The following is a 27222-nucleotide window of genomic DNA, read 5'->3' as shown; positions in this document are numbered from 1 at the left end:
ATATATATATATTGCTATGTTAGATTCTATTGGCTAGAATTTTGTTGAGAATTTTTGCATCTGTGTTTATGAGGGATATTGGTCTATACTTTTCTTTTTAGCAATGTCTTTGCCTGGTTTTCATATCAGGGTAATGCTTGCTTCATAAAATGAATTTAGGAGATTTCCGTTCTTTTCTATATTCTGGAACAGTTTGAATAGAACTGGGGTCACTTCCTCTCAGAATGCTTGGTAGAATTCACCAATAAAATCATCTAGGCCCAGACTATTTTTAGTAGGGAGTTTTTAATGATTTGATCAGTTTCTTCTTTTGTTATGGGTTTATTCATGTTGTCTCCTCCAGTCTGTGTGAGTTGAAGTAAGTCATATGTTTCTAGAAATTTTTCTATTTCTGCCAAATTTTCAAACTTATTGGCGTACAATGGCAATAAAGGGAAATTAAAGGAATCCAAATTGGCAAAGAAGAAGTAAAACAATTTGCAGATGATATGATCCTTGTTGTTGTTGTTGTTAAGTGCCGTCGAGTCGATATGATCCTATACATCTAAAATTCCCAGTACTCAGCAAGAAGATGATTAGAATTCATTGAAAGATTCAGTACGCGATTAACATTTAAAAATCACTTGGATTCTTATACACTAATAAAGAGCTCTGAAAAGAAAACTATTTACAATGGCCACCCAAAAGATGAAATACTTGAGAATAAATTTAACCAGAGAAACATAAGAACTAGACAAAGAAAACTGTAAAACATTACCAAAAGAAAACTGTAGAAATGGAGGAAAACCCATACTGGTAGACAGGAAGACTTAACATTGTGAACATGTCAACACTACTCAAAGCAATTTTTTAAAGATATTATGCAATCCCAACCTAGATTCCATCATCATTCTTTAAAGAGACGGAAAAACTAGTTACTATCTTTATATATAGAGAGAACCGAGATAAGCAAAGCATTACTAAAACCAAAAAAGAACAACAAAGCAGATGGCCTCTCAACTTCCCAATCTTAAAACCTACTATACAACCACTGTAGTCTACACAGCCTGGCACTGGTATAACAAAAGACACACAGATCAATGGAGCAGAATTGAAAGCCCTGAAGTAAATGCATCTATCTATAATTTTTAATCTTCAACAAAGGGCCAAAATACATTAAATGGGGGAAGAAAGAGTCTCTTTAACAAATGGCATTGGCTAAACTAGAAATTCATTGGCAGAAGAATAAAATAAGACCCATATCACAATTTACAGGGTCGCTATGGCACTTAACAATTATTGCACTCCGTATATATAAATGTACTAAATGTAGATAGCTTAAAGACCTAAATGTAAAGTCTAGAACTATACACATCAATGAAAAAATAGGGAAAACTTAAAGGCTCCAATACATGGTATAAATACACTATCAAGCATAACTAAAAACAGACAAATAGAAAACAAAGTAGATGACAGGGACCTTCTAAAAATGAGACACTTATGTGCATCAAAGGATTTCACCAAGAGTACAATGAAAACCCACAGACTGGGGGCAATGACATATCAGACAAAGGACTACTCTCTAAAATTTATAGAACACTTCAACAGCTCAACAGGAAGACAAATAATCCGACTCAAAAATGCACAGAAGACATGAACAGACATTTCACCAAAGAAGACCTTCAGGCAACCAACAAAGTTATGAAGAAATGCTTGCGGTCATTAGCCATTGTGAGTTCTGACTCATAGCGACCCTTTATAGGACTTCCTAGGAATGAACCACCAACCTTGCAGTTAGCAGTCCAGTACTTTTCCTAAAGTGCTACACCATTGTTGTTGCTGTTGTTAAGTATTGTTGAGTCAGTTCCAACTCATGGTGACTCTGAATAGGGTTTCCAAGGAGCGGCTAGTGAGCTTGAACCACTGACCCTGCGGTCCACACAGACCTTGCAGTCCAGTGCATGAATCCACAGGGATACACCAGGATTCCAATACTAACCAGACCCAACCCATGTGGCGCATTCAGGGTGGTATGCCGTAGATGCTACACCATTGTTGCTATGTGCCTTGGATTCAGTTCCGACTCATAGTGACCCTGCACAGGGTTTCCGAGGCTGTAAATCTTTATGGGAGCAGAAAAAGCCTCATCTTTCTCCCCACGGAACAGCTGGCAGTTTCAATCTGCTGACCATGAGATTAGCAGGCCGATTGGTAACCACTAAGCTACCAGAACTCCTTATCACACCATTAGAGAGATGCAAATTAAAACAAGGAGATACCATTCGACTCTAGCATTAACAGCCAACTTTTTAAAAAATGGAAAACAACACTGGCAAGGGTGTGGAGAGACTGGGAGCCTCCTACACTGCTAGTGGGACTGTGAAATGGAGAAACCTCTGTGGAAAACAGTATAGCACTTCCTCAACAATACCACAGGACCCAGCAACTCAGCTATTCCTCTACTTGGCATATGCTTTTAGGAAAAAAGAAGCATGACACAAATATGTATATGCACACCCATGTTCATAGCAGCATTATTCAAAATAGCAAAAAGATGGAGACAGCCTGGAAGGATTAAGCAAGATACTATAAATGTGCATCAAAACAAGAATAGATAAACTTGGGACATACACACACAGTGGAAAGTAAAGATGAATCTGTGAAACACCTCACAACACAGATGAGCCTGGAGGGTATCATGCTGAGTGAAATAAGTCAATCACAAAAGGACAAATATTGTCTAAGTCCATTGTTGGAATAGAAAAGGTTTTCTTGAAAAAAGATTTATAGTCTCAGAAACCTTATACAGGGTGACTATGAGTCAAAAACATGGATGGGGGGAAGACAGTAAGTATCAAGAGGGAGGCTGGCAGGGGAAAGATAAAGGGAGCAGAAGGCATGGGGAGGAATGCAAGGGTTAAAGTGAATAGAGGTAATTACTGTTTACTGATGGCACATGAAGGGAGAAATGAGTCATTGTACCGAAATGAAGTATATGATTTGGTGAATGTAAAACTGATGATCTGCTCTGTAAACCTTCATTTGGTTCACAATAAAAAGGTTTGTTGTTGTTGTTGTTTGTTTGTTATAAAAAAATAAATAAATCATTGGGCAAACTGGCTGCAAAATATCTCTTTGAAGTGTTAAAAACAACAACAACGATGTTCCTTTGAGGACAAAGATATTTCTGACCCCAGCCATGGCATTTCAGTCACCTCATATGCATACAAAGCTGGACAATGAAAAAGTAAGACCGAAGAGGAATTGATACTTTTGAATTCTGATGTGCCGAAGAATATTGCATATGCCAAAAGAATGAAGAAATCTGTCTTGAAAGAACAGCCAAAATCCTCCTTAGAAGAGAGGGTCGCAGGACTGTATTACATCCTGGACATATTATCAGGAGGGACCAGTCTTGGTAGAGAGTCAGTAAAAAAAAGAAGATTCTAAATATGATGGAGCAACACAGTGACCACAGAATGAGCTCAGTGAGGTCAAGGACTGTGAGGCTGGCACAGGACCAGGCAGTAGTTCGTTCTGCTTTACACAGTGTTGCTTCGGGTTGGAAATGACTTGACAGCACCTAACAGCAATGGAGGGTAACCGGGAGAATTAAGCCAGATAATGCATGTAATGTGCTTAACATAAAGCACTGGTTCACAGAAGAGTGATGATTAATATTATTATACTTGTACTTTCTATACTGGAAATAATTTCATAATAAGAAAAATGTTTGAAAAACATAACAAACTACTTTTGTTTGTTTTAAATTTTCCCTCCTTAGAATATTGTATAAAGGGAATAAAGAACAGACAGCATTTGGTTAAAGTGAATTAGTTAATAACAGTTACTCTTGCAAATGTGATACCATGCTCTTCAGCAATGGGGCATATTCATCCACCTCACTTATCAGGTAGGATGGTACTAAAAGCAAACAAAGGCCTACGCCATGAAAAATTAAACCCAGAATAACCATAAATCCCAGGTATACAGTGCATTCGGGCTCGTGGAGACCTCACATGTTCAGAGCAGACAGAGCTCCACAAACTTTCACAGGCCTTTCAGATTCAAGACTTTCTCTGGAGGCACATCTAGTGAGGTTCAAGTGCTACTCCGAGTTAGTAGTCCAGCACACTGTTTACCCCACCCTGAGATTTTTAGAATTACTATATGATCCAGAAAGTCCACTCCTAGGTACATCCAAGAGACTTAAATAGACATTTGCACACCAATGTTCATTATTACAGTGCTCTTCCCAAGAGTCAAAAGGTGAGAACCAACCAACTGTGCATTGACAGATGAATGAATTTTTTAAAATGTGCTATACCCATACAGCAAGGTGCCCTGGTAGTGGAGTAGGCTATGCGTTGGGCTTGTTGTTGTTGTTGTTGTTAAGTGCCGTGGAGTCAGTTCCGACTCATAGCGACCCTGCACAGGGTTTCTGAGGCTGTAAATCTTTACAGGAGCAGAACGCCTCATCTTTCTCCCGCGGAACCGCTGATAGTTTCGAACTGCTGACCTTGTGGTTCACAGCCTGATTCGTAACCACTACGCTACCAGAGCCAGCTGCTCCACAGGAGAAAGATGAGGTTTTCTGCGCTTGTAAAGACTTACAGCCTTGGAAACGTGGGTCGCTATGTGTTTGAACCAACTCGACAGCACACAACAACCAGTACCACAACATCCATACAGCAAGTGTGGCAATTCTAACCTACTTGTTAAGTACCGTGGAGTCGGTTCTGACTCATAGTGACCCTGCACAGGGTTTCCAAAGCTGTAAATCTTTATGGGAGCAGAACACTTCATCTTTCTCCAACGGAACCGCTGACCTTGAGGTTGGCAGCCCGACTCGTAACCACTAAGCTCCCAGAACTCCTACTAGCCACTCCTTAAAAACCCTATAAGGGTTGTTGTGAGGTGGAACCAACTTGATGGCACTTAAAAACAACAACAACAACAACAACAACAACAAATCTAACCAGTGTATTGAGACATATTATTCAGACATAAAGAGAAACGAAGTTTGGATACTTGTGATGACTTGATTAAACATGAAGCTGAATGAAATAAATCAGATACAGAAGGACACATGAGATGTGATCCCACTTGTCTGAATGTCTGGAGTCCTGGTGTGGCACTGTGGGTTAATGCGCTGGACTGCAAAGTCAATTTGACCCACAAGGTGGGCGGTTCAAACTCATCAGCTGTTCCTCGGAAACCCTATACAAGGTTGCTGTGGATCGGAACTGGCTCGACAGCACTTAACAATATGAATGTCTAGAATACACAAATACAAAGAGCCCAAAGTTTTTATTAGTGGGAAAGAAAAGGGGAACTATTGCTTAAGAGACATGCTAAAATTGAAAACAGATAGTAATGGTGGCTCTATACAGTGAACTTCAGTAATGCCATTGAATTGTATATGAAACAAAATGGGTAAAATGGCATTTGATATGTAACATGTATTTCAAAGTTCAAACAAAAAGAGCACGGGCCTAGAATCTAATCTGATGTCTTACCAACGTGGCACTCGCATTTAGTCAATCACTGTCCTGATGAGCTTCTTCAACTTTCAGCTGATGTGTATGACACGTCTCTCTCTGTTACACAGAATTATTTGGAAGCAAAACAGAGATGACTGAGGAAAGGCCTTTTGTAAAGTTTGAGGTACACTCTTCCATGTAAAGGCATTTTTGGCAGGACTAAGGGGGGCTGTTGTGAATGGAGTCACCTCTCTGAGGTACTTCCTCAAATCAGGCAGATGATACCAGCATGAGGGACAGCAAGACAGCTTCCTGGGACAACAGTCCCTAGGTTTGTTCTAACCTTGATACATTCCAACTGCCTTGCCTTCTAGAACCACGGGGTGAAATGTATGTGTTTTTTGTTTTGTTTTTGTGCTAAGAAAAGGATAAATCTCAGAAAAACCAATTAGTACCAACATCCTCTCTCTTTCTGAAGGAGTGGAGCTATAGGCAGTACCCTGCTAAAGGCACTGCCTGTAGCTTCTGGTACTGTGTGTAAAACTCTTGTTGAATTATTTGTTCTCCTGTTTCAAAGGTACAGTGCTCATGTGTGGGATTGGAGGGTTCAAGTGTAACCTGTTAACCCTGCATGTTGTGAATCTGTCTCAACCAGGGCCCTCCACAAAGCTCTCCTAAGAGACAAAAAGGTCTTATCCTCACCGACACATACCAAGGAAGATGCCAACCATCCACAAAGTATCCTTAGGGAATGGGTGCCATCCATAATTAACATATGAAGAGTATGAAGACACATAACGAAGGGTATGCTGGCTAAGCCTTCATTCTGGAGACTCTCTGGAATGATTTCAGTCTGGACTGTCATCTATATTGGATCTATTCCTAATCCATTAAAACTCACATTAACTAGAACCTGTCAATGCCCCATAGGTTAACGGCCTAGTTACTACTCCTTGATTGTCACAATGAACTCAAATATCTATGGATTAGAGGTTGGAAAGGTCAATGTGACAACCTTTGGATATCAGCTACCATGTGTCCTAACTTAGGATGTTCCTCAGCTTCCGTAGAAAGAACGATGTGCTGATTGCAAGACCTGCTAGTCTTCATTAACAATCTTCAACCATAGACACTGACTAATCTATGAAGAATAGTTTTCTTGTCTGAACAGGTGAATAAATGTTAGGAAAATCATGTTACTTTGAGCTAGACATTTGCAAATGTGAATTAAATCGATTGGCCATAAGTGAAGGCTTAAAGATTAAAGAAAGAAAAAAAAGTACTTGACTCTAAGAAAAGAGATAAGATGCTGGAGATTTGAAGCCATCGGGAATCTTCTCATTGTTAAGTGCCTTCAAGTTGGTTCCAACTCAGAGCGACCCTGTGTAGGGCTTCCTAGGAATAGCTGGTGGGTTTCAACCACCGACCTTACAGTTAGCAATCCAGTGCTTATACCAGAAATATTAGAAGAGGTGTTTTTCTTTTAAACCATTTCAAAAACATCTTCAGAAAAGTACTAATACCTCAGAAGGGGCAGGAAGCGGAATGCTAAAGACAGTTTTTCTGAAGCCATTTCTTTCAGGCTAGATGTAGCCTGCTAAGTAGCAAAGAAATCAAGCCTGCACTTCACTCCTTTAGCTCCTACCATGCTTAACCTATCTGAAGTCACTCTTGGGTAAAATTTACCTAAGAAAATTAGGATTAGATATATGTGTAGTCTGCCATTGCTTCCTGTCTTATCTTACCCAACTTGATTTCCAAGTGCCTTGAGAGTACACACAAGGTCACATATACATCAGTATTCCAACAACGCCTGGAGCTGTGCCTTAAGCATAGTTGGTGCTCAAATAATGAGTGAGTTAGCACACAAGAAGCAGTAGACTGTACCACAGTTGTTCTCCCAAACTCCATCTGTTCTTTAGTTTTCCAAGATGGCGACAGGAGAGCCAAACAGGCCATGTAGAGAAGAAATTCTTATGGAGAGAACTTCTAGGCAATTTCCAGTGGAAGCATAAAGCCCAGATGATGGAATCAAGGCCCACGCCAGCCAGCAATGAGAAGATTTCCTGAGCAGGCAGTGCAACCGGCTCTTGTGCCAAGAGCTTGGCTACTGCACCTCCTTTGAAAACCCATTACCAAATCATGGCAAGCAAAATTTAATTTTAAAAAGGGAAATGATTTATGTGCTACAGGCATAAAGAAGTGACAGAAGCAGGAAAGCTTGCATACATTTCATTTTTTGAAATTAGACCTATAATTTTTTCATTAAAGAACGATGCCAAGTTGTGGAAGCCAATACATTCTGAGCAGAAAATTACAGAGAGGTGTATAATGAAAGTCCTGTCAGCATCACGACTCCATGGCTTACTGAGTGCCGGAGAACACAAGGCAGTTTACTACCTGCACCCTCCAACTTCCAAATAGCCCCAACTCTTAAAAGGCCCTGTCCTCATATCTCTTACTCTGACGAGATGGGACATCACTGGCAGGTTGGAACAAGGGAGTGATCACTTTAGCTGGAGTGTTGAAAAGGGACTACAAGACAGCAAGAGCTGAAGTGAGAAGACTGGTAAAATACAGACAAGAGATGATGGTGGCTGGCATCAGAGATCCTTGATCCCAATCCAATGGCTTCCAGATTTTGAATCTTTATGAGCACTCCCCTTCCCTAACAAAAGTCTCTATTTAAATCCTATAGAATCTACTGTCCACTCGCTGTGTCTAGAGCTCTAGTGATCAATGATCCATTTCCAAATAGACTGATCTCAGGAAACTTGAAGTCTCACTCTGAGCAGGCACCAAATTGAGAGGCAGCTGCGTGTGATGGTTAAGAGCATGGTCTATGTTAAAACTTTGGACTTTCTGAGAGCTGTGTAATGGAGTTCGTGGCTTTGCTTCCCGACTCCTAAGCTTCACTAGTGATTTTCCTTGTGATTTTTCAAAGACCTGGTGCTTCACTAGAGTGAGTATGTATGTTTTTTTAATTGATAATAATATCTGTTTGAGCCTAGACAGGAACATGAGGATGTTGCTATGTAATGGGATGTAACTTTCTTGCTTCTCAGGATGAAATGCTAGGTGAAATATAATCCCAATATAGACACAAATCCTTCCTTCTGGAGTGAACAAGAGTTTATTGGACCCACGAGTCCAAATAGTTTTTAATAACCAATTGAGTCCACTCAGCTACAAAAGTAGTCCAGAGTTATTTTGAAATCTCCTTTCAAGTTTCAAAAATAGAAAAGAAATTCAGTAATAGTACCATTCTCTCTATCAAGAAAAATTAATTTATAGCAGCAACATAAATGTTGTTTTCTTTAATACCCCAGAGATATGGAACCTGACTTCCAAGGTCTCTGCCCAAGCAGGTCTATCCTGCAAACTCCCTCCTTGTGTCTTACTGTCCTAAAAGTCAGGCCCATATGTTAATCATTATATATACCATAGACGACATCTGATACACTTCTACCAACAGATTTATTTGGGTTTGCTTCACTATGTTGTATGACAGCCACAACATCTATCCCGACTTTGTTGTTAAGTGCCATCAAGTCGACTCATAGAGACCTTGTATAGGGTTCCCAAGGGGTAGCTGGTAAGTTTGAATCACTGGCCTTGTGGTTCAAACGGAAGTTTCACTCCAGTGCTTTATCCCAGTGTTACACCAGGACGCTATCTCTATTTTCTTGCTGTTGTTAAATGTTGTCAAGTCAGTCCCAACCCACAGCGACCCCGTATAGGGTTTCAAGGAGCGGTTGGAGAGCTTGAACCTCCAGCCTTGCAGTTCAAACTGACTTTGCAGTCCAGTACATTAACCGACAGCGCAAGGAAAAGGCATCAAGAGTGGTCTTAGATCATTCTGTAATGATAAATAAAACCTCTAGAAATCTTCAAAGACAAAGGAATGCTACAAGTGACATCTCAGAAGGTTACAGTCTTCTGCATATATAGCAATATACAAAAAGGTTTCAATGAAAGAGAAACATCTGCCTTGTTATCTTTTTAGGGGATCGGTGGGCAAGGCAGGCAGGCAGGCAACAAAAGTGTGCATGTGGACAGAGGCCAGGAACAAAGTCATTTGATCATCAAAATCCACTGTGAACTGTGAAATCTACTTTGGCAAGGAAAAGAAAATGTTTACTCACTTACAGATTCCCATGATCCTTAATAAAACAACTGCCTTTCCTTTCATTTCCAGGAAAACTTGTGATGTTTAGAGGGGAAGAAGCAGAGTCCAGCTTGTCCTTTATGTTTCAAAACAATTTTTTATGTCCTGAGTTTTCTTTCACGGAAATCTAAGACTCTATTCCTCTTTTCTCCTGTTCCTCTTCTTCCTTTGTCTATACTGTCATTATTTCATCCAACAGGAAAATGGGAAAGAAAGTTCAAGAAGCATCCTAACAACATACTGTGGAAAGCAGAAAAACATTCTTTTCCATTAAGGCACTATCAAGAGCTGTAGGGAAATGGGTTCCTTCATTATCCAAAGTGCAAGATTGTTGTAAAGAACTACAAGTTATCCAAGGCCTAATGCTAAAGGAAAGGAGCTCTGGTAGTGTAGTGGTTACGAATTGGGCTGTGAACCGCAAGGTCAGCAGATTTACAGCCTCGGAAACCCTGTGCAGGACTGCTATGAGTCGGCACCGACTCCACGGCACTTAACAACAACAACATGCTAAAAGAAACAGAACACCCGAGGTTCATGGTGTTATTGTTGTCGTTGTTGTTGTAGTGCCAATGAGTCGGTTCAGATTCATAGTGACTCTGTACTGGGTTTCTGCAGAGCTGCCGGTGGGCTCAAGTCACTGACCTTACAGTTAGCAGTCCAATGCCAATGTTCATCCTATAGGACCACACCAGGAGTTATGAGTCAACTCTTATTACTCCATTGTACAAATGAGGCAAGTGGGGGACCTGATGTGAGTTGCCCATGGCAAAGAGAAACAAATGGTGGAGTTCTCATTTAAACCTGGGCCATTTGCCTCTAAGCCTACCACCGGTTTTACTATATTGTTCTGCTTTCTTATTTCTTAGCAGCAGGGTAGGTGTTTTTAGTTGTTGTTGTTGTTAAGTGCCATCGAGTTGGTTCTGACCCATAGTGACCCTGTACAGGGTTTCTGGGGCTGTAAATCTTTATGGGAGCAGAAAGCCTCATCTTTCTCCCGCGGAGCAGCTGGTAGTTTCGAACTGCTGACCTTGCGGTTCGCAGCCCGATTCGTAACCACTATGCTACCAGGTGTTTTTAGTACTGACATAGAAATCTACCTATTGCTGAAGATCAGAGCCCCTGGTGTCCTGCACATGAGCCAACTGCCAACATGGCAGTACATCTCATCTCTATTCTTTTTGAAAGAAAGACCACATTCCTTCCTTAAATTCATCCCACTTCGTGGTCAAAAAAACACACATATGTAAGCACAAACCCTCAAATGCTAAAGAACTTAGAAGTGTGACTTTTTATGTCTCTTTATAACCAAACTCTCAGCCCCAACAACCATATCTTCATCTATTTAATCTCATTTATGTACAGTGGGTCCACTTAGCATTGCTCTGATAAAAGCCAGTACCTTAAAGCTACCTATTTATCCAGTGTGCCGACTGTGTCTGTTTAGAATGTAACAGTCAACACTTCACACATGTGAAATCAATCTGTGTGATAGTAATGTAAACATGTGCATTACCAACCAGTGGACATTTTATTGTTATGGCAGCAAAAAGAGTCCAAATGCTTGTATTTGTATGTTTTCTTCACAACACAGAAAATAGCACAATATAAATGAGAGTATGCATTTTACATCACAGAGATCAAATTAAAAAAAGAGGTAAAAGCAAGATGAGAGGTTGTCAGCGAACGCCTTATATTAAGACATTCTAACAGGATAGTGGGGGCAGGAATTATACATAAGATAAAGATTTTTTATGAAAAGAAAAACTGCCACCTATCATGTCATTTCCCCTTCATCGTTATTACGATCTCACTTCCTAATAGCACGGGCAACATAACCAGTTTTTGTAATGCTTAAGTGTGGAGTCCAATGCTTTCCTTTAGAAACTAGTCAGTTCTCTTGTGCTGAAGAAGAAGAGCACATTACCTTTAAGAGCATTGTAATTGACAAGATGCAAGAATGCAGGCAGGATGTCAAAGCTGAAGCTTTTCAATCACCCAGCATTAATATGATTCAATTTATATGTATGTCATAGGGTTAGACATCGAATAGTATACTGTAAGCAAGGAAGGGGCTTGGAAAAAATACAGTGAAGAAACCAGATGGTATGCTATCAAAACCCTTCAAGCCTAAAATAACCTTTCCCAAGTAAGGAAGATAGTTAATTAAAACCAGGATATATTTACTGTATTCTGAATATGTCAATGTAAATAAAACCCAAAATGACACTAGTGTAATGTTGGACTAAATGATGAAATTTCATCTCTTCTATTTTTCTTTAATAGTTTCTCATGAAACTTTTCATTAAACAGCTTCATAAAATTCCACAGAGAATTTATTTACAGGGACTCACTGTAGATTTAAAAGTCGTATTTTTATTGTTCAATTAAACTTGTTATTCAGTGGGCACCATTAAGTGTGTGGGGGGGTGGGGGGTGGTCCTAGGTAGTTGAACAAGCTTGTCACACAGAGCCAAGGGAACCCACGGAAATGCTGGTAATCTGTATAGTAAAACAAAAAATACCAAATCATGGTCATCGCTGTGTGTTAGAGTAGACCCATGCTCTATAGTGCTTTCAAATGGCTGACTTTTCTGAAGAAGATCAAAAGGCCTATGTTTGCAATGGACTAGAACCTACCACCATGTGGTTAGCAGCCATGCTCTTAACTGTCTGTGTCAAGCAGGGACTCCTAAGCTATACAGTGCATGGTGACAATGTGAGGCCACCCCTATCCAAGAAAGGAAGAAAGTTCCAATTTCAGTCCCAAAGTCACTCCCCGAGCCTCTCCCAGTCCTGGTTCCCTAACTTACACATTCACATTTCACTGATAGAGCAAATCAGGCCATTTATAAAACTTATCCAAAGGGCAAGACCTACCAACAGTAGTGACTAAGGGCAGTCAAACCAAAGAGAGACCAACAGTCAAGCCATATAGTAAAGGCAGCCATTAGCTAACATGGGGCATCAAGACACGAATTTAAAAGAAATTAGACATTTGCAACAATTTTCTAATAAAACCTCTTTCTCAATCCTTTAAAACCAGATCCGTCCTGTCTTTTCCATGAAGCTTTCCCTGACCCCTGTTCCCTAACCACCCTGTCCCCGCCCCCTGGCCCCTGCTAAACTCATACAGCACTTGCTGTCTAGACCACTCACAGAATACTTAATCATTGACTTTCTTGAAACATTAGTTAACCTTTTAGGTGCATTAATTCTGTCTTTCCCAATTAGATTTTAAACCCTCAAATCAAGCAAAGACCAGGTTTTATTTATCTTTTGGACACCCCCTTGCTACCCCTCACTCCAAACTCCCATTTAATAAGAAGAAATAAAAAAATATATTAGTTAATAAAAGAAACATTATTCAATCATAGGAAAAGCAGACACTGCCCTTTTGAAAAGGCCTTAGAGGTATTTCATGGCAATTTATGAATTTCATGTGTCAAAGGTGTAGCTGCTAAATGCTATAAACTCTGCCATCAGCTCTACTATTCATCCACCTGGTGATATGGCTAATAAAATTTGATTTTTACAGCCTAGGCATACTGTTACCTCAATTACATTTGACCAATTACTGAAGTCACCAAATGTGTGGTACAGAATATATACTGTGTAGAAAATTCATCTGGGGGCCCCCTGGAACCCACGGTAATCTGACAGAAGTGTTTCAGTCATCTGGCAGTGTTTAATATTAGGAACATTTGTTTAATGCTAGTCACTAATTAAATTTATGTTCTTCTACCAACTGTTAGTTGGTTGGAGAAACCCAACCCCATATTTTCACAAAACTCTTTAACCCATGTTGATTTCAACTACAACCAGTTGGAGGCTTAAAAGGGTGTTCTTGGGAAATTCAGATGTGTGACCGAAAGTAGAAGGTGGGGGAGAGAGGTTGGGGAAGGTGCTAAATCAGGTCAAAATTAGCTATTTTATTCATTTAAAAGGAAATACTATGAGAATTGGAAATACAAATCTAACTACAAAGAAAAAACTAACTCTAATGTTCTAATTCATACACTAGCCAGCTAGAAGCTCTTTAAAGGTATCTTTTATTCCCAAAGAAAGTTTCCACTTTAAGAGGCTGAATAAGAAAAACAACATCAAAATTAGCCACACCAGAAGAAAGTTCAGGCAAACATTCAAAAGTCAGATGCTTGTGTTTGTGAGAATATCTAAAACTAATTTAAGTAACTTTTAACAGCCATTGTCATCGCTGTTAAATAGGAACTTCTTTTCTATTACCATATGCAACAGCTTTGAAACTCAATGACTAATAACTCTTAAATTAGCCCAAAAGGTTAAAACATTTTTGCAATATATTACATTGTGAAACTCTAATTTTGAATATTCTTAAATGAGGGAAAACATTATTTCAGCTGTATCAGGAAGTTAGAGATCTGTTAGGCAGAAAGCAAGATGAAAGGTATGGGGCGAGGGGACAAGAAAGAAAAACTCACACCTGAAATACTGAAAAAGGAGGATTTCTAGATGCTTGTCTGAAGAAAAGAGAACGCATTTTTTTTAAATGTACTAGATATAGTCTTCTACTTCATAAAGAAGTTATATGAATATTTAAAACATGACAATATATATTTCTTTGAAGAAGGAAAAAAGAACTTGTACAAACACAGTTACTCATATATATAGACTGGCAGCATTTAATAAACCAGAGTTGTGCAAAGCATCTGAAAACATATGTGAGGGAGAAAAATATATATCCAATGACCTTAGCCGTTTTGTTTTTCTTTTTCTCTGGTTTCCCTTCCTTTTTATATTATCCCTTTCTATCCCTTCATTCTCACTCTACTCTACCCACACATCTACTGATAAAACCTCTTCAGTGGCAGCATTAGGGCTGCTGGACTCATGAAGAACAAAACTAGAGTGACCACTGTGGACCTTAAAAACCAGGCTCAGATCTTCAATGGTTAAATAGAAAGTCATGAATAATCTGCAAACTACAGATCCTTGGGGAATCATTAGCAGACAGAATCAAAGAATGTTACAGATGAAAGGGGTTCTAGACTCTCTGTAAACAAGGGGAATCACAACTTCTTCACCCAGCACCTATGAGGCATTCAGCACAGTGTACCTCTCATAGTTGAGTGAGGGTAGGGAGTATTCATGCTTCTATAAGTGTGAATTTCCAAGGACAAAGTGTAACTTGATAAAGCAACTCCAGAGATTCTGACATGCCCACCCAGTCCATTTAGAACCAGTGTTATGATCCCATCTCTTCAACTCACATATGAGAAAGTGAAGATGTAAGCAGACAACTATCTGACCTGCAGTCATTCACTGTACCAAGCTAGGTTTCTCATAATGGTGATAAGATATCTTCTCCTTGCCCCTTTCTATCTATAGAGATGGATGACCAGTCATCTAGACAGAGATACAGATAAAGATAAACGTGCACATCGCTATCTTTGGCAGGCACAGTGTGTAAAGATTATATATATAAAACCATTTGCTATCAAGTTGGTTCTAATTTGTGGCAACCATATATATATATGAAACAATTTATGAGTGTGACAATAGAACCATCTATTTATTTATTTCATTCGATTTATCTATTTATCCACCATATTATATGTTACAAGCAATGCATCCTTACAGTATCTTAAAACACAGAAAAGGGACTGATCAGTTAAACTAAAAAAAATCAGCTTCTCAATAGCCAAAACATTTTAAGAAAAGAGTTATTAGCACGAAAGCTTCCTGTCCTAAAGTCCAATTTCAAGGTCGACCAAGCAACTTCACACTATATCAAACAACAGATTTTAAACAATAACCTTTAGCCATGGTAAACAGAGGCTGCCAAGAAGGAATGACGCCTTATGCTACAATACTTTGAGGTGGGCAGGGTAGAATATTGAGTTTTTAAGAATGCACACTGCGCCCCACACTGCTCTTCAGAAGAACTGAAAACAACTACACAAACACAAAGTTTCACACAGGAAAAATAAATAAATAAATAAAATCAGCAACTCACCAAATTCATCGCAAATACTCTCATTTTCTATGAGAGTTGGGTGGTCAAAGGTGTCCCGGCAATACAGGATCTGTGGATTCTTGCTGACTACTGCAATGCCGCCCAAGGCTAACGCAAACTGGTCCGTTAGGATGGAAGAAGGCTTATCCTGGATGCGTTTCAGCATCGAGCGGTACCGGCAGTACTGAGGATAGCTGAGGACAATCACATTCGTTTCTTCTTCGTCCTCCCCTAAACAAACAAGAAAATTCTTCCATTACCTTCTTCCCTCCAACAAAGAACTTTCATGGCCATGCATAATTTTGATAATCACTTTTCGTTTTAGGTTAAAAGTGCAGTTTTAAACAAGATTCTTATATTAGTTCATCTTGATCATAATAATCAGGCTGAAGTCTATCTTATCCCAATCTAATCTCCCCAACTCATCCTCATAAAAATAAAAAATGCCTCAAGCTACCTGCAGATTGTCACCTCGTTGTAGAGAAAAGGGAGAACTGAACCCATACACAGATTAAGCAATGCTTAGGTGGCCTGCCAACAGTGAAGCAGAAAACTCATTTTGAAAGAATTTCAAATATTTTCTAACATTAAAGTAATCATTGTAGGAAAAATTAGAACTTTGTTAGCGTCTTTATACTTAACGATGTTGCTTCTATTTTTCGATTAGATAATATTTTCAGTGCTTCAGGATTCTGAAAAGTTAGTTATCTGGACCCAGAGAGATGTCCAAGGGTTGAACTAGCATCATTCTCTGTTCCAATGGCTGGTGGTGTAGTCCACCCTTGGAGGTAAATGGCTGTGAGACTTGTTTTGACCAAGAGAAATGACAGAAGTAGGTGGCTGCTTCAAGAGCCAGTGGCAACCAACGGTGCTCTCTTCTCTTTGCTTTGGAGATCTGGAATGTTCCAAATAGGACATGAGTCTTGGAGTAAAAATAATGTTGAGCAGAGACCCTGGCTAATCCAAAATGAACATCTAATGTATGCAGAAATAAACCTTTGTTGTTTTAAGGGACATTTGTTATAGGAACATGATCTACCCCAACTAGATTGATATATCTCTCTCTCTCCATCCCTTGTCACGCCCTTACCCGTATCTTCTAATGTTCCTCAAATCCATCTGGTAACTTGGCACGACTTATAGAATCATGCTGAGATGACTCCCCAAGCGTCCTTGTGAAAGCTCCATCAGAAAGAACCAACTTAACTCAGAAGAATGCTTTAGCAACTTTAATGAAGTTTCCTTTACTATGATCTTAATGCTTATTTACACCTCGCTATATTTCATGCTCATTTACACAAACCTGATTCTGCATCTCAAGCCTGAGAAGCGGCAAACACACACCTTTGGTGGCCTACTATCTGCACAATGTCAAACTGAATTTAGATTCCATGGCCCACTTGCTATCACTCTCTCCCATCACGCCATCAGGGCAGTTGCAAGCAATTCCCAGACATGTCACTTGCTTATCCAAAGGGAAAACATTCAATATTTCGAGCCCTCACCGTGCTGCAGGGAACTGCACAAAACAGTTGTTAAGGATAGTGAGTTATCATGGCCATCTGGAAACCAGTGGGAGATGAATGAGTAAGGACAGAACAAAATGATAGAACATAACCAGTACCAATGGAAGGTGGGTATGTGACCTTTTCCAGTAGGAGGCCAATACTCAGATGTATTTCTAATGACATCCATTTAGTTCCTCAGGCTTCTCCATCAATAGAGACGTTCAGCTGCTTACAAGTTGACATTTTTTAAGTTTCCATTTCTTAGATTCCTGCCTGGGTTGTGGGTAGCCACTTCATCAGCTGGCACATTCAATTAAAAGGAAATTATATTTCCATTGATGGCAAGTATCCAAATGAAAAGTAATTTTGAGATGCTGATATATGTCCCAAGACATACCAATCTGAGATTTTTGCTGCATTCCAAGACACTAGTTTGCCTTATCGGTTCCAAACAGTGCTTTCTGTTGAGTTAAAATGTTTTAGTGGAAATGCTCACCAAACATTGTCAGAACTCTGAAGAATCCGTTATTTGAAAAAGCAGTCCCTAACCTGCCAATTCTATTATTACACTCTATTTGTCCACAGAAGACATAATGGATGAGAGAGTAAGGTATGACCTCAGGCTCGGAGGAGTTAGTCATCTCTTCACGCTCAGCACCTGATACCACCCCTGTATCTAGTAAGACTGTGCAAAACCTGTGGATTCCCAAGTTCTATCTTGGTTGTGCCACTGGGTATTTGTGATGGGGGAAAACTTACACTCATTTCTCCAAGTGTTCTTTTGTGGTTCTCAGGTTAAATGAAGAAGAAAAAAATAAATAAATTTCAGAGTTAGCTTCATGGTTATTGCTGTGTTGTTAAGTGTAGTTGAGTTAGTTCTGACTCATAGTGACCTTGTATAACGTTTTTGAGGAGCGGCTGGTGGGTTTGAACCATCAACTTTGTGATTAGCAGTCCAGTCAGTGCTTATAATACAGAGCCACACCAGGAGTCAGAAGATATTTTCTTCCTGTTTCTTAATTTTTCTGGCTTTTTCTGACTATTTTAAATGATGACGTCACCTCTACACTCTTCCTAATTCTCAAACCCATGTGGAATCTTCTGTGCTCATGAAATGGCCTATTTTTTCTCTCTCGGCCTAGCTCAAAACGTTCTTTTATCTCTCTTTGCTTTGCGCAGTTCTGAAAACATTAGCTATGCTTTCTCTTTCTACTGGAAGGAAGATAGCAAGTCCTTCTGATCCTAACTTATGGAAACAAGTCCATTCATTTTGTAGAACTTTGAGAACTCTGACTTCTGAGGCTAAGCTTAGCTTTCTTGCTGCCTAAATCTACAGTAACTTATTTCTCCTCAGTTCCGTTTGACATGTTTACTTATGTTTTTATTCCATTGTCAGGTATATGTGATCCTTACTTCTCTTCTTTTTTTTTTTTCCTAAGTTTTTATTGTGAACTGAGTGATAGTTTACATGGGAGAACATCGGCTTCACACCATCGTTTCATTGCAATGATTACAATCTCCTCCGTACATCATCATTCAACAGTATTTGCTTCTATTCCCCCTCTGTTTTTTTGGGCTATCTATTTTTTTGGAGGGGGGAGATATACACAAAACCACTCAGGAATATATAATAATTTAAACAACCAAAGGGCAAATTCTGTAAGCCTGCCCCCTGGCCACCAACACTCAGACCCTCTCTTTCCATGAGTCTAGAGTCCTTAGCTGCTCCCTTTCTCCAAGGACCCATCTCTGCCTCCATCTCTGGTGTTGCTGCTTCTCTGGATAGGGTCCTGTGCTCCACTTGTGTTCTTCTCCCTCCTAGGGTCCTCTGTTTCTAGACTGTAAGATTAAGTACTCCCAGTTTTTGTTACAAAACTTCTACCTTTACAATTATGACAGTAACAATTTGTCATGATAACAGTTACTCACTATTGAACCATAAGAGTCTTATCCCCATTTCTTTTCATCAGACCCATCTAGACAAGATGAAAACTATTCAGTGGAGACTCTATCTTCCCCTGCACACTCTGAAACTAAAGTCCTTCTTGAAATCTTTTAAGCCAGTCACTTCATGCCTTTATTGCCCCCTCATTTTAGGTAGCCAACGTCTAAGTTGCCTGTCCCTAATTACTCTATAGTACAGAGGGGATAGGATTGATACTTGATATGAAGACTCCTTCCCTCTCTGTTGGTATTCTGAGCTACTACATCCATGAGTATAGGTCAAGTTCATCAAATAATAGCAATTTACCCTAATTTTTTTTTATCAAAAAATTTTTTTTAAATCTTCCTCAAGTCAAGTTCTGATTATCAAGCCATCGAGGCTAGGTCAAATCAAATTTTTTTTTTTTAATCTTTCTCAAGTCAAGTTCTGATTATCAAGCCATCGAGGCTAGGTCAAATGGGTACTATCTGCAAATATGGGCATTCGTGGGCAGCACCCTCACTTCATATCAGCTGGATGCTTCACTCTCTGCTCTAGCTCTTCATGGCTACATCCTTGTCCATGGGCTCAGGAATCCTAAGGTCTGACCACACTTCAGACCAACCAGCCCTTCCTCTTCTCTCTCTCATCTCCAGGTCAACTGGAGTCTATGAATGTGGTTAAACTCAGCCCATTTCTTCATTGCTCCCTTTCCCCGTCTTCTCTCACCATGTGTTCGCTTTGAGTTTCAGTCTTGGAGGGCTTACTTTTCTTCTTAACCCCCATTACACAGAACAGAATATAAGACCAAATCCTCTGCTCCCACTGCTTTCCCAGGACTGTTGTAAAACTGAGAAAAGGTCCTCTTAATCAAAACTGTGAAGGACCTGTTTTCCTATCTAGAAAGCAGAGTAAATAATATGTACTGCTAATTCTATTACTTAAGGAGCTCTGGTAGCATAGTGGTTACGAATCGGGCTGCGAACCTCAGGGTCAGCTGAGTTTGAAAGTACCAGCTGCTCCGAGGGAGAAAGATGAAGCGTTCTGCTCCCATAAAGATTTACAGCCTCGCAAACCCTGTTCAGGGTTGCTATGGGTTGGAACCGACTCCATGGCACTTAACAATAACAACAATTCTATTACTAACAATAAAACATGAAAATTTACAAAGCTCAGTCACATAAGTTATCTCTTTTATTCCTCACAATAGCTCATTGCTTGTTAAAATTCTCCAAGTTATCCTAGTTCCCAAAGAACCAGATGATGATGGAGGTGAACACTATGGGCTCGTTATTAGCTCCAAGTTTGATTTTTATATTATAACAAAATATTTCAATTATTATTGTTAGAGAATCAACTAACTTATAATACTAGAGATGAAGATGGTTGTCTTCGAGCAAACTATGAGACTTTTATTTCATAAAGAACTATAGACTTCAGTCACATCTATGCCAGATTTCTTCTATTTTGGTTGGGTAAGTTGCTGTAGAGTCAATTCCAACTCTTGGTGAATAGAACTGTGCTGCCTAACATATTTTGTGGTTGATTTTTTGGACATGAATCACCTGGGCTTTCTATGGAGGGTAAATTCGCATTACCACTTTTTTGTTTAGTAGCTGAGTGTATTAAGCATCTGCATCACTCAGTTATACACCAGAATTCTTCACCTCAACTGTTAGCTTGTTATTGTCTCACATTACTGCTAGTGCATTTCTAACAGTATTCACATTAGGGGTCCACCTTTCATGCGTCACCAGCACTTCCTTCTCCAGGCCTAGAGCTCCTTTCCCTCATTACACTAAGAGGAGGCTAGAGTCCCATGTAGCAATACTTAGTGAGGTCCAAAGAAAAACGATGATAATATTATTGCTTATGAATAGAACTACCCCTTTGGAGCAGAATTTTGGCCTTGTTTGGGCAGAGGCAAATTTCCAATTTGGCAATTAAAACATCCTCAGAGGAGTCGCCTTTCATATTTACAAAACCCAGAGAAAACCCATGAGATCCTAAGGACTCCCAAGATACTTAACAATGCATTCTAGGTGATGGTGAAGCAAAGACCTATAGTAAAAGTACGATCTAGAAGAACCAGCAATTTCCCTAGGTTTACTGAATGAAAACACCTGGCTGCTCTCCTATGTAGTGTATGCAGATGTATTCATTTCAGCTTAAGTCAAAGTGGTCCTCTCACCTGAGCTGTTGTTAAGTGTTGCTGAGTCAGTTCCAACTCATAGCCATCCTATATAGAGTTTCAGAGGCTGTACAACTTTGCAGGAGAAAAAAAACCTCATCTTTCTCCTATAGAGCCACTTGTGAGCTTGAACCGGTGACTTTAGGGTTCTCAGTCCAGTGCTTATCCTACAAAGCCACCATGCTCCCCAAAGGTATATATGAAGGAGTATACAATTTTGAATTTGGAAGCGCTCTCCAGATCTAAAATTATGTGATCCACTTAACTTTCTCCGAAGCCTTTGCATTAAATTAACTTTTTCCTTCAATAGCTATGAAAAACGTTAAATGGCTGACACTTTATTTTGCCCTGGTATACTGTGAAACAAATAAGGACAAACTGTGAAATATTTCTTTTTTAAAGTCCTCAGCTACTTCTTTCCTCCTTACAAATTTCATATACATGTAAACAAACACTCCTATGCAAAGTTACCCATGCAACAAGGGCTGCCAATAAATGCTTTGCAGGACAATTTTTCCTTCCTAGTTCATAATGGGGCTGGCAGATCAATCTAAAATTGAATGAAAGAATGGATAAATTGCACATTTGTTTAGAAAAAGATAAACAAAGTGTTCCTGGGACAAAGATTTTCTTTCAACCACACCCACATAGGAAAATAAATCTTAAGTACTACCCTAAGGAGTTTTCTTCTAACATACAAGCAGATTGTAGGTGATTGAGTTGTGTGTGTATACAAATGTATATATTCCGAGGAGAAGCTGGTGGGTTTGAACCACTGACCTTGAAGTTAGGAGTAGTTGGTAGGTTTCAACCATGCTTATCCTACAGCACCACACCAGGACTCAAGTCCTGGACTTGAGTACTAACCACTGGACTGCTAACCACAAGGTCTGTGGTTCTAACTCACCAGCCGCTCCTTGGGTGACTTGACTTACTAACTACTGGACTGCTAACCACAAGGTCTGTGGTTCTAACTCACCAGCCGCTCCTTGGGTGATGGCACTTAACAATAACATATATATATATAAACTTGATACTGTCACCAGAAAATTATCACAATACATTGCTGGTACCTAAGACTGAAATTTTAAAACATAATTAAGACATCCTATTAAAATGTCATCCTATTCCTCAAACCCCTTCTGCTCCCCCCCACCTCCGCTTCCACTTAAAAAAAAAGGGGGGGGGATATGTCTATTTTAAAAGGAATTATTCCTAGGAAATAAGAGATTCAAAATGACTAAATCTCATTTCAACTTCAATAAAAGGACTTTGCCTATTAAAAGTTAATACTGAAAGTATACTGCTTGTAATGCTCAACCAAAATTACTCTAATCCTATGCTTATATCATAATGACACGTTTTGTTACCCTCGCTCAATTTTTCACTTATTTACATATTTTCGGAGTCAAAAACAGAATTCCACAGAGAAACTGTAATTATAATCTGCGGCTCCACCCAAGCTTTTCAAACAGTAACTGTATACCATTGCTGTAATCCTCAGAGTTTGTCTGGGGGAGTGGGAAAGAGAGGGATGGGGAGGGGAAGAGCAGACATTCAATCTGAATGGCACATTGCTCAAGTTGTCTTTGACTAGAGAGATGCATGAAATAACAAATACAATGAACTAACACAACATTGACTTTCAAATATCCATAATGCTACCTTTTTTTAAAAAAATAGATAATAGTCGCCACATGCATAGAAGGCTGAAAACATAAATTCTGGAGGCAAAATGTGCTTTTATCTCTTACACAACAATTTAGAGATGTAACTTTCTTTTTCATTCTGGGGAGGAAGATGGAAGGCTTGTTTCGGAAACATCACACTATTATGCTTACTGAAAACCCACTATAATCTACCTCTAACATCAGTAAACTTAAAAAAAAAAAAAAAAGAATCTTAAAAAAACCATCACACCAGGATTTTATAGGGCCTGGTGGAAAAAGTATGCGTGTTCCTTCCTGCACCTAATTACCTCAACTGAAAAATCTGCCAACTATTTTGCCCTTTAGTTCTCTTAATTGTATTAGGGCAAATGCATCTGGATGCCAAAAGAAACAAACAGTTAAAGATTTTCATTTAAAAGATCCCAAATATAGATGCAGGCTATGTGTGAAACACAATGTTCTTAGTGCTTCAAAGACAACATATAGTTTGTTTTTTTTCCTCCCTCCCCCCCACCAAGCAAATAAGAATTTGCTCATGTTATAAAACTTAATGTCTAGTTTTGAGCCAATGTAAGTAAAATCTTGTCAATATCAGAGGTTCTCACAATAATGTATGCTTCCTTCTGGTGTTTTGTTGTTCGTTTGTTTGTTTGTTGTTGTTGTTTTTACTACAATCAACATTCCGTTTTCAAAAATTTCTACTTTTTGCTGTGCTCCTAGCAACCAACCAACGGCAGAGCATCACCTTTATATACCTGGCACCAATCCAATACTTACTATTATTGACAATTATATTGACGTTTCCATTTAATTGCCCCTCTGTTGTGACACTGAATATTTGTCATAATTAGGCATTTCCTATTTTCTGTCCATTCATTGTTGATGATTCCTAAGTATGTTTTGTTTTTTTTTTTAATCCAGAAACTCTTAGCATGAAAATTCTACAGATAAGAACAGCTGTTACTATCATTACCAACATTGTAACATGCAAGGGGGGGGGGGGGAGAGAATATAATTTCTCGGAAGGTAATTTTCCTTTCAGTCTAAGTACTCTTATTCATCTTACAGTTACTCAATGATTTCCTGTTCTAATTACAGGACATTATACAGAAAGACATTTGTAAAAAGGAAAACGCAGCAGTGCATATGACTAAATAGCTTGAATTGGTTCAAAGTGTTTTAAATTCCAAAGTTGTACAGCAACTTTATCAATTCGTGGCCACAGCTCTGTGTACATGTGTAGTGTGTCTCTCTCCACACTTCTAAATTCCTCTCAAGGCAAGTAAACTTCATACCCAAAGTTAGCACACATCAAAGGGGAAAAGACATTTGCAGTTAAACTGATGTCAGGGAGTGACGGTGGGGGGGAAGATCCGTTTGTGATGTCCCCCCCCCCCCAGCCCTCATCAAAGCTGCTAAATTGGAGGTATGCCAAGACAAGGAGTGGAAATATTAATAATAAAAATAAATTAAATGCCTGAGTAAAAGGGAGAGAGTACAAGATTCCATCCGGAATAGAAATGAAAATGCCACAAACTATTTCATAAAAACAGACTGTGACGTAAATTACACATCAGTATTGCACTGTTGTGGTTATTTTGAGAAATGGTTTGTACTGTAAGTCAGCTGCTGCTGCTCCACCCTTAATGATTTTGTAATCCACTACACACAGTAAGCAAGTAGGGCAACCCTGAGATTGCTAAGACAGAAAACAGACGTAGCCATACAAAGCTAGCCATAAAAAGATAGTATACTTTTAACATAACAGAACAAGAAGATTGGCTTTAGTAACTTAATAAAAAATTGAAACAAAACACCCCAAACAAAAGAAAAACAAAAGCCTACTTTACACGGTCCCCAGCTTGCCATTGTTTTTGATAAATGGAAACACAGATCTTCACAGGATAGGTAAGAATAACATCACCAGGATAATTAAAATTAAAAAGTGCGAAAATATACTAGTGTGCGGTTTGTGTGTGAGTGGAACCCAAAATATTGCAAATACAAAGTAGGTCATTTAAGACAGAAGGGCATTTCCCTTTGGTTGTTTACATGATTATATACTCCTGAGTACAACCCTCCCCCAAAATAACAACAACAACAACGATGAAAAGAATCGCGGAGAAGATTGTAATCATTGTAATGAAACAGTAAGTATAAAACTGATGTTCTCCCATGTAAACTATCACTCAATTCACAATAAAAACTTAAAACAAAGACAGAAGGGTACTCCAATGTAAAAATATGGAGGGTCAGAGAAAAAGAGGAAGACCCCCAATGAGATGGGTTTGACATGGTGGCAGTAGCGATGGGCTCAAGTGAAGCAATGATCCTGAGGTTGGCCCAGGACCGGGCAGTGTTCCGTTCTGTTGTGTGTAGGGTTGCTAACCACTATGAGTTGGTACTGACTAACAACAACTGTATGTGAGCTTTTGTTCTTACTTTTGTTTCAATCACTCAACAAAATGAAACAAAACTAAAGGAAAAGCAAACTTGGCCATCACTTCGGAGTTAGCAAAAGATGCCACAGCGAAAGAGGCTGGCTCCGCCTCCAGGGTGCTCCCAAATGGCCACTGAATTCTGTAACATTTTAGGAGGTACTCAGGGTTTATCTAGAGAATATGAAGTTTTATATCCATATGCTTCACCCCAGACAAATTTAAATGTTACACAAACAGAGATTACACATTGAAGTAGACCTACCTGGGTCAGACTGATGCCTACGTATGATTCTAAGAGGCCTGCCCTATCTTACCTCTCTTCCCATTCACACCGGTTAGCCATTGAGTTACTGTCAACCACTTACTTTTGGTATAAATTAAGTTTCAGTATCAGAGGAAGAAAATGTAGAGGCTGAGGTCTCAACAAAAATTTTCCTGCTTTAAAATCAAATTGTTCCTCAAGTTTTCTCAGAGAGAGACTTATGCACAATTACTTATTTACTTGAGGCCCAAATAAGGCCTATCATATAGAAGTTGAATTTAATTAAACTCACCATCTCTTGATTTATAAGGAGCCTACCACTACCAGCCAACAGGCCTCTATAGTTTCCATGATTAAGAGGCTATAATCAATGGAAACCGGCCCCATCGTTAGCAGAATTGGATTCAAAAGTCATAATCACTCTGTCATCATGCCCCTGGGAATATCTATCTGAGCTTTTCATTTCTCAAGCTGTTGCAAGAATCTTCTGTCATTGCAAGAATCATAACTCCATTAGTTCAGCTTCTGTGTAAACCACTGACATTTCAAAGCTCCCCCTAAACCCTCAAACTCATGGGTGTACCTGACTAAGGTGCAATACGGAACAGATCAATAGTTAAATGATTCAATTCCACATACCAGTTCCTCACACATTAGATGGTTTACACCTTAACAAAACCTCAAGTCCCTCTAGGTCATGACTTTCTTGGACATGATTATTTCACAGATAGTCAACACTGACCAGAATGAATCAGCAAATTCCTAACACAGGTATTTGTTATTAAGTGCCTTCGAGTCATTTCCAACTCATAGAGATTCTGTATAGGGTTTCTGAGGAGTAGCTGGTTGAGTTTGAACCACTGACCATGCAGTTCAAACAGACCTTGCGGTGCAGAGCATTATCTTGCAGCATCACACCAGAACTCCAACATGGATATGTTAGGGACAGAAAAGTGTGTGGGAAACGAAACACCAAACAACGTAGGTTTGATTGATATTGCTTACGTAAAGTACTAGATATATAGTCAATTGCCATGAAGTCTGGTATGAGGGGGCTTCAAACAGTTAGTGAAAGAATGGAGTTAGAAGACAATGGAATTTCTCCACAAACTTTTGAAGCCTCCTCTTTGATGTATACATGTATACAGGTAATCCCTCACTTAGGATGAGGTTCTGTTACAAAGACTGTAAGATTCTCAGTAAAGGTGAATAATTATTTTTACTTCTCATTATGATTGCCTTTATTATCAGTATCTTAATAAATCCCATCTTTATTTGTCTTTGGGGATTGGAAACATCACATGTAATCATCTGCCAGGGAACATCTGAGAATGATACCATCAGCAAATGACTCACAGAATACTGTATGTACTACTACATACCAGAGTTAAAAAACAAAAACAAAAAACACTGTTACAGAATCATAGAAACATTTATTAAACAAACTATCCAAAGAAGAAGTCATTAGTTCTTGACATATCCTCCACCAACAACTATACATTTCTGAAGGTGGTATTTCCATTGCGCCATCTGGGTTAATATGCTGGACTGCAAAGTTAGTTCGAACTCAAGGTCGGTAGTTCAAGCTCACAAGCTATTCTCTG

General features: G+C 39.2%; 1 protein-coding gene across 2 annotated transcripts in view; it reads right to left on the bottom strand.

Annotated features, from left to right (window-relative positions):
* ARID5B (AT rich interactive domain 5B (MRF1-like)) overlaps positions 1-27222 on the bottom strand; it is a 228278-nt gene that overhangs the window by 96983 nt on the left and 104073 nt on the right. The window contains exons 4-5 of one of the 2 annotated variants that reach the window (XM_006835804.1): positions 18192-18200; positions 15623-15853 (exon numbers count right to left, since the gene is read on the bottom strand). In XM_006835804.1, the coding sequence (XP_006835867.1) occupies positions 15623-15853; positions 18192-18200 (240 nt within the window). The remainder of the gene's footprint in view (positions 1-15622; positions 15854-18191; positions 18201-27222) is intronic. The other variant, XM_006835803.1, reaches the window with a different exon arrangement.

The sequence above is a fragment of the Chrysochloris asiatica genome, unplaced genomic scaffold (genome assembly GCF_000296735.1).
Source record: "Chrysochloris asiatica unplaced genomic scaffold, ChrAsi1.0 scaffold00020, whole genome shotgun sequence".
NCBI lineage: Eukaryota > Metazoa > Chordata > Mammalia > Afrosoricida > Chrysochloridae > Chrysochloris > Chrysochloris asiatica.
This window is presented reverse-complemented; position numbering and strand designations above follow the sequence as displayed.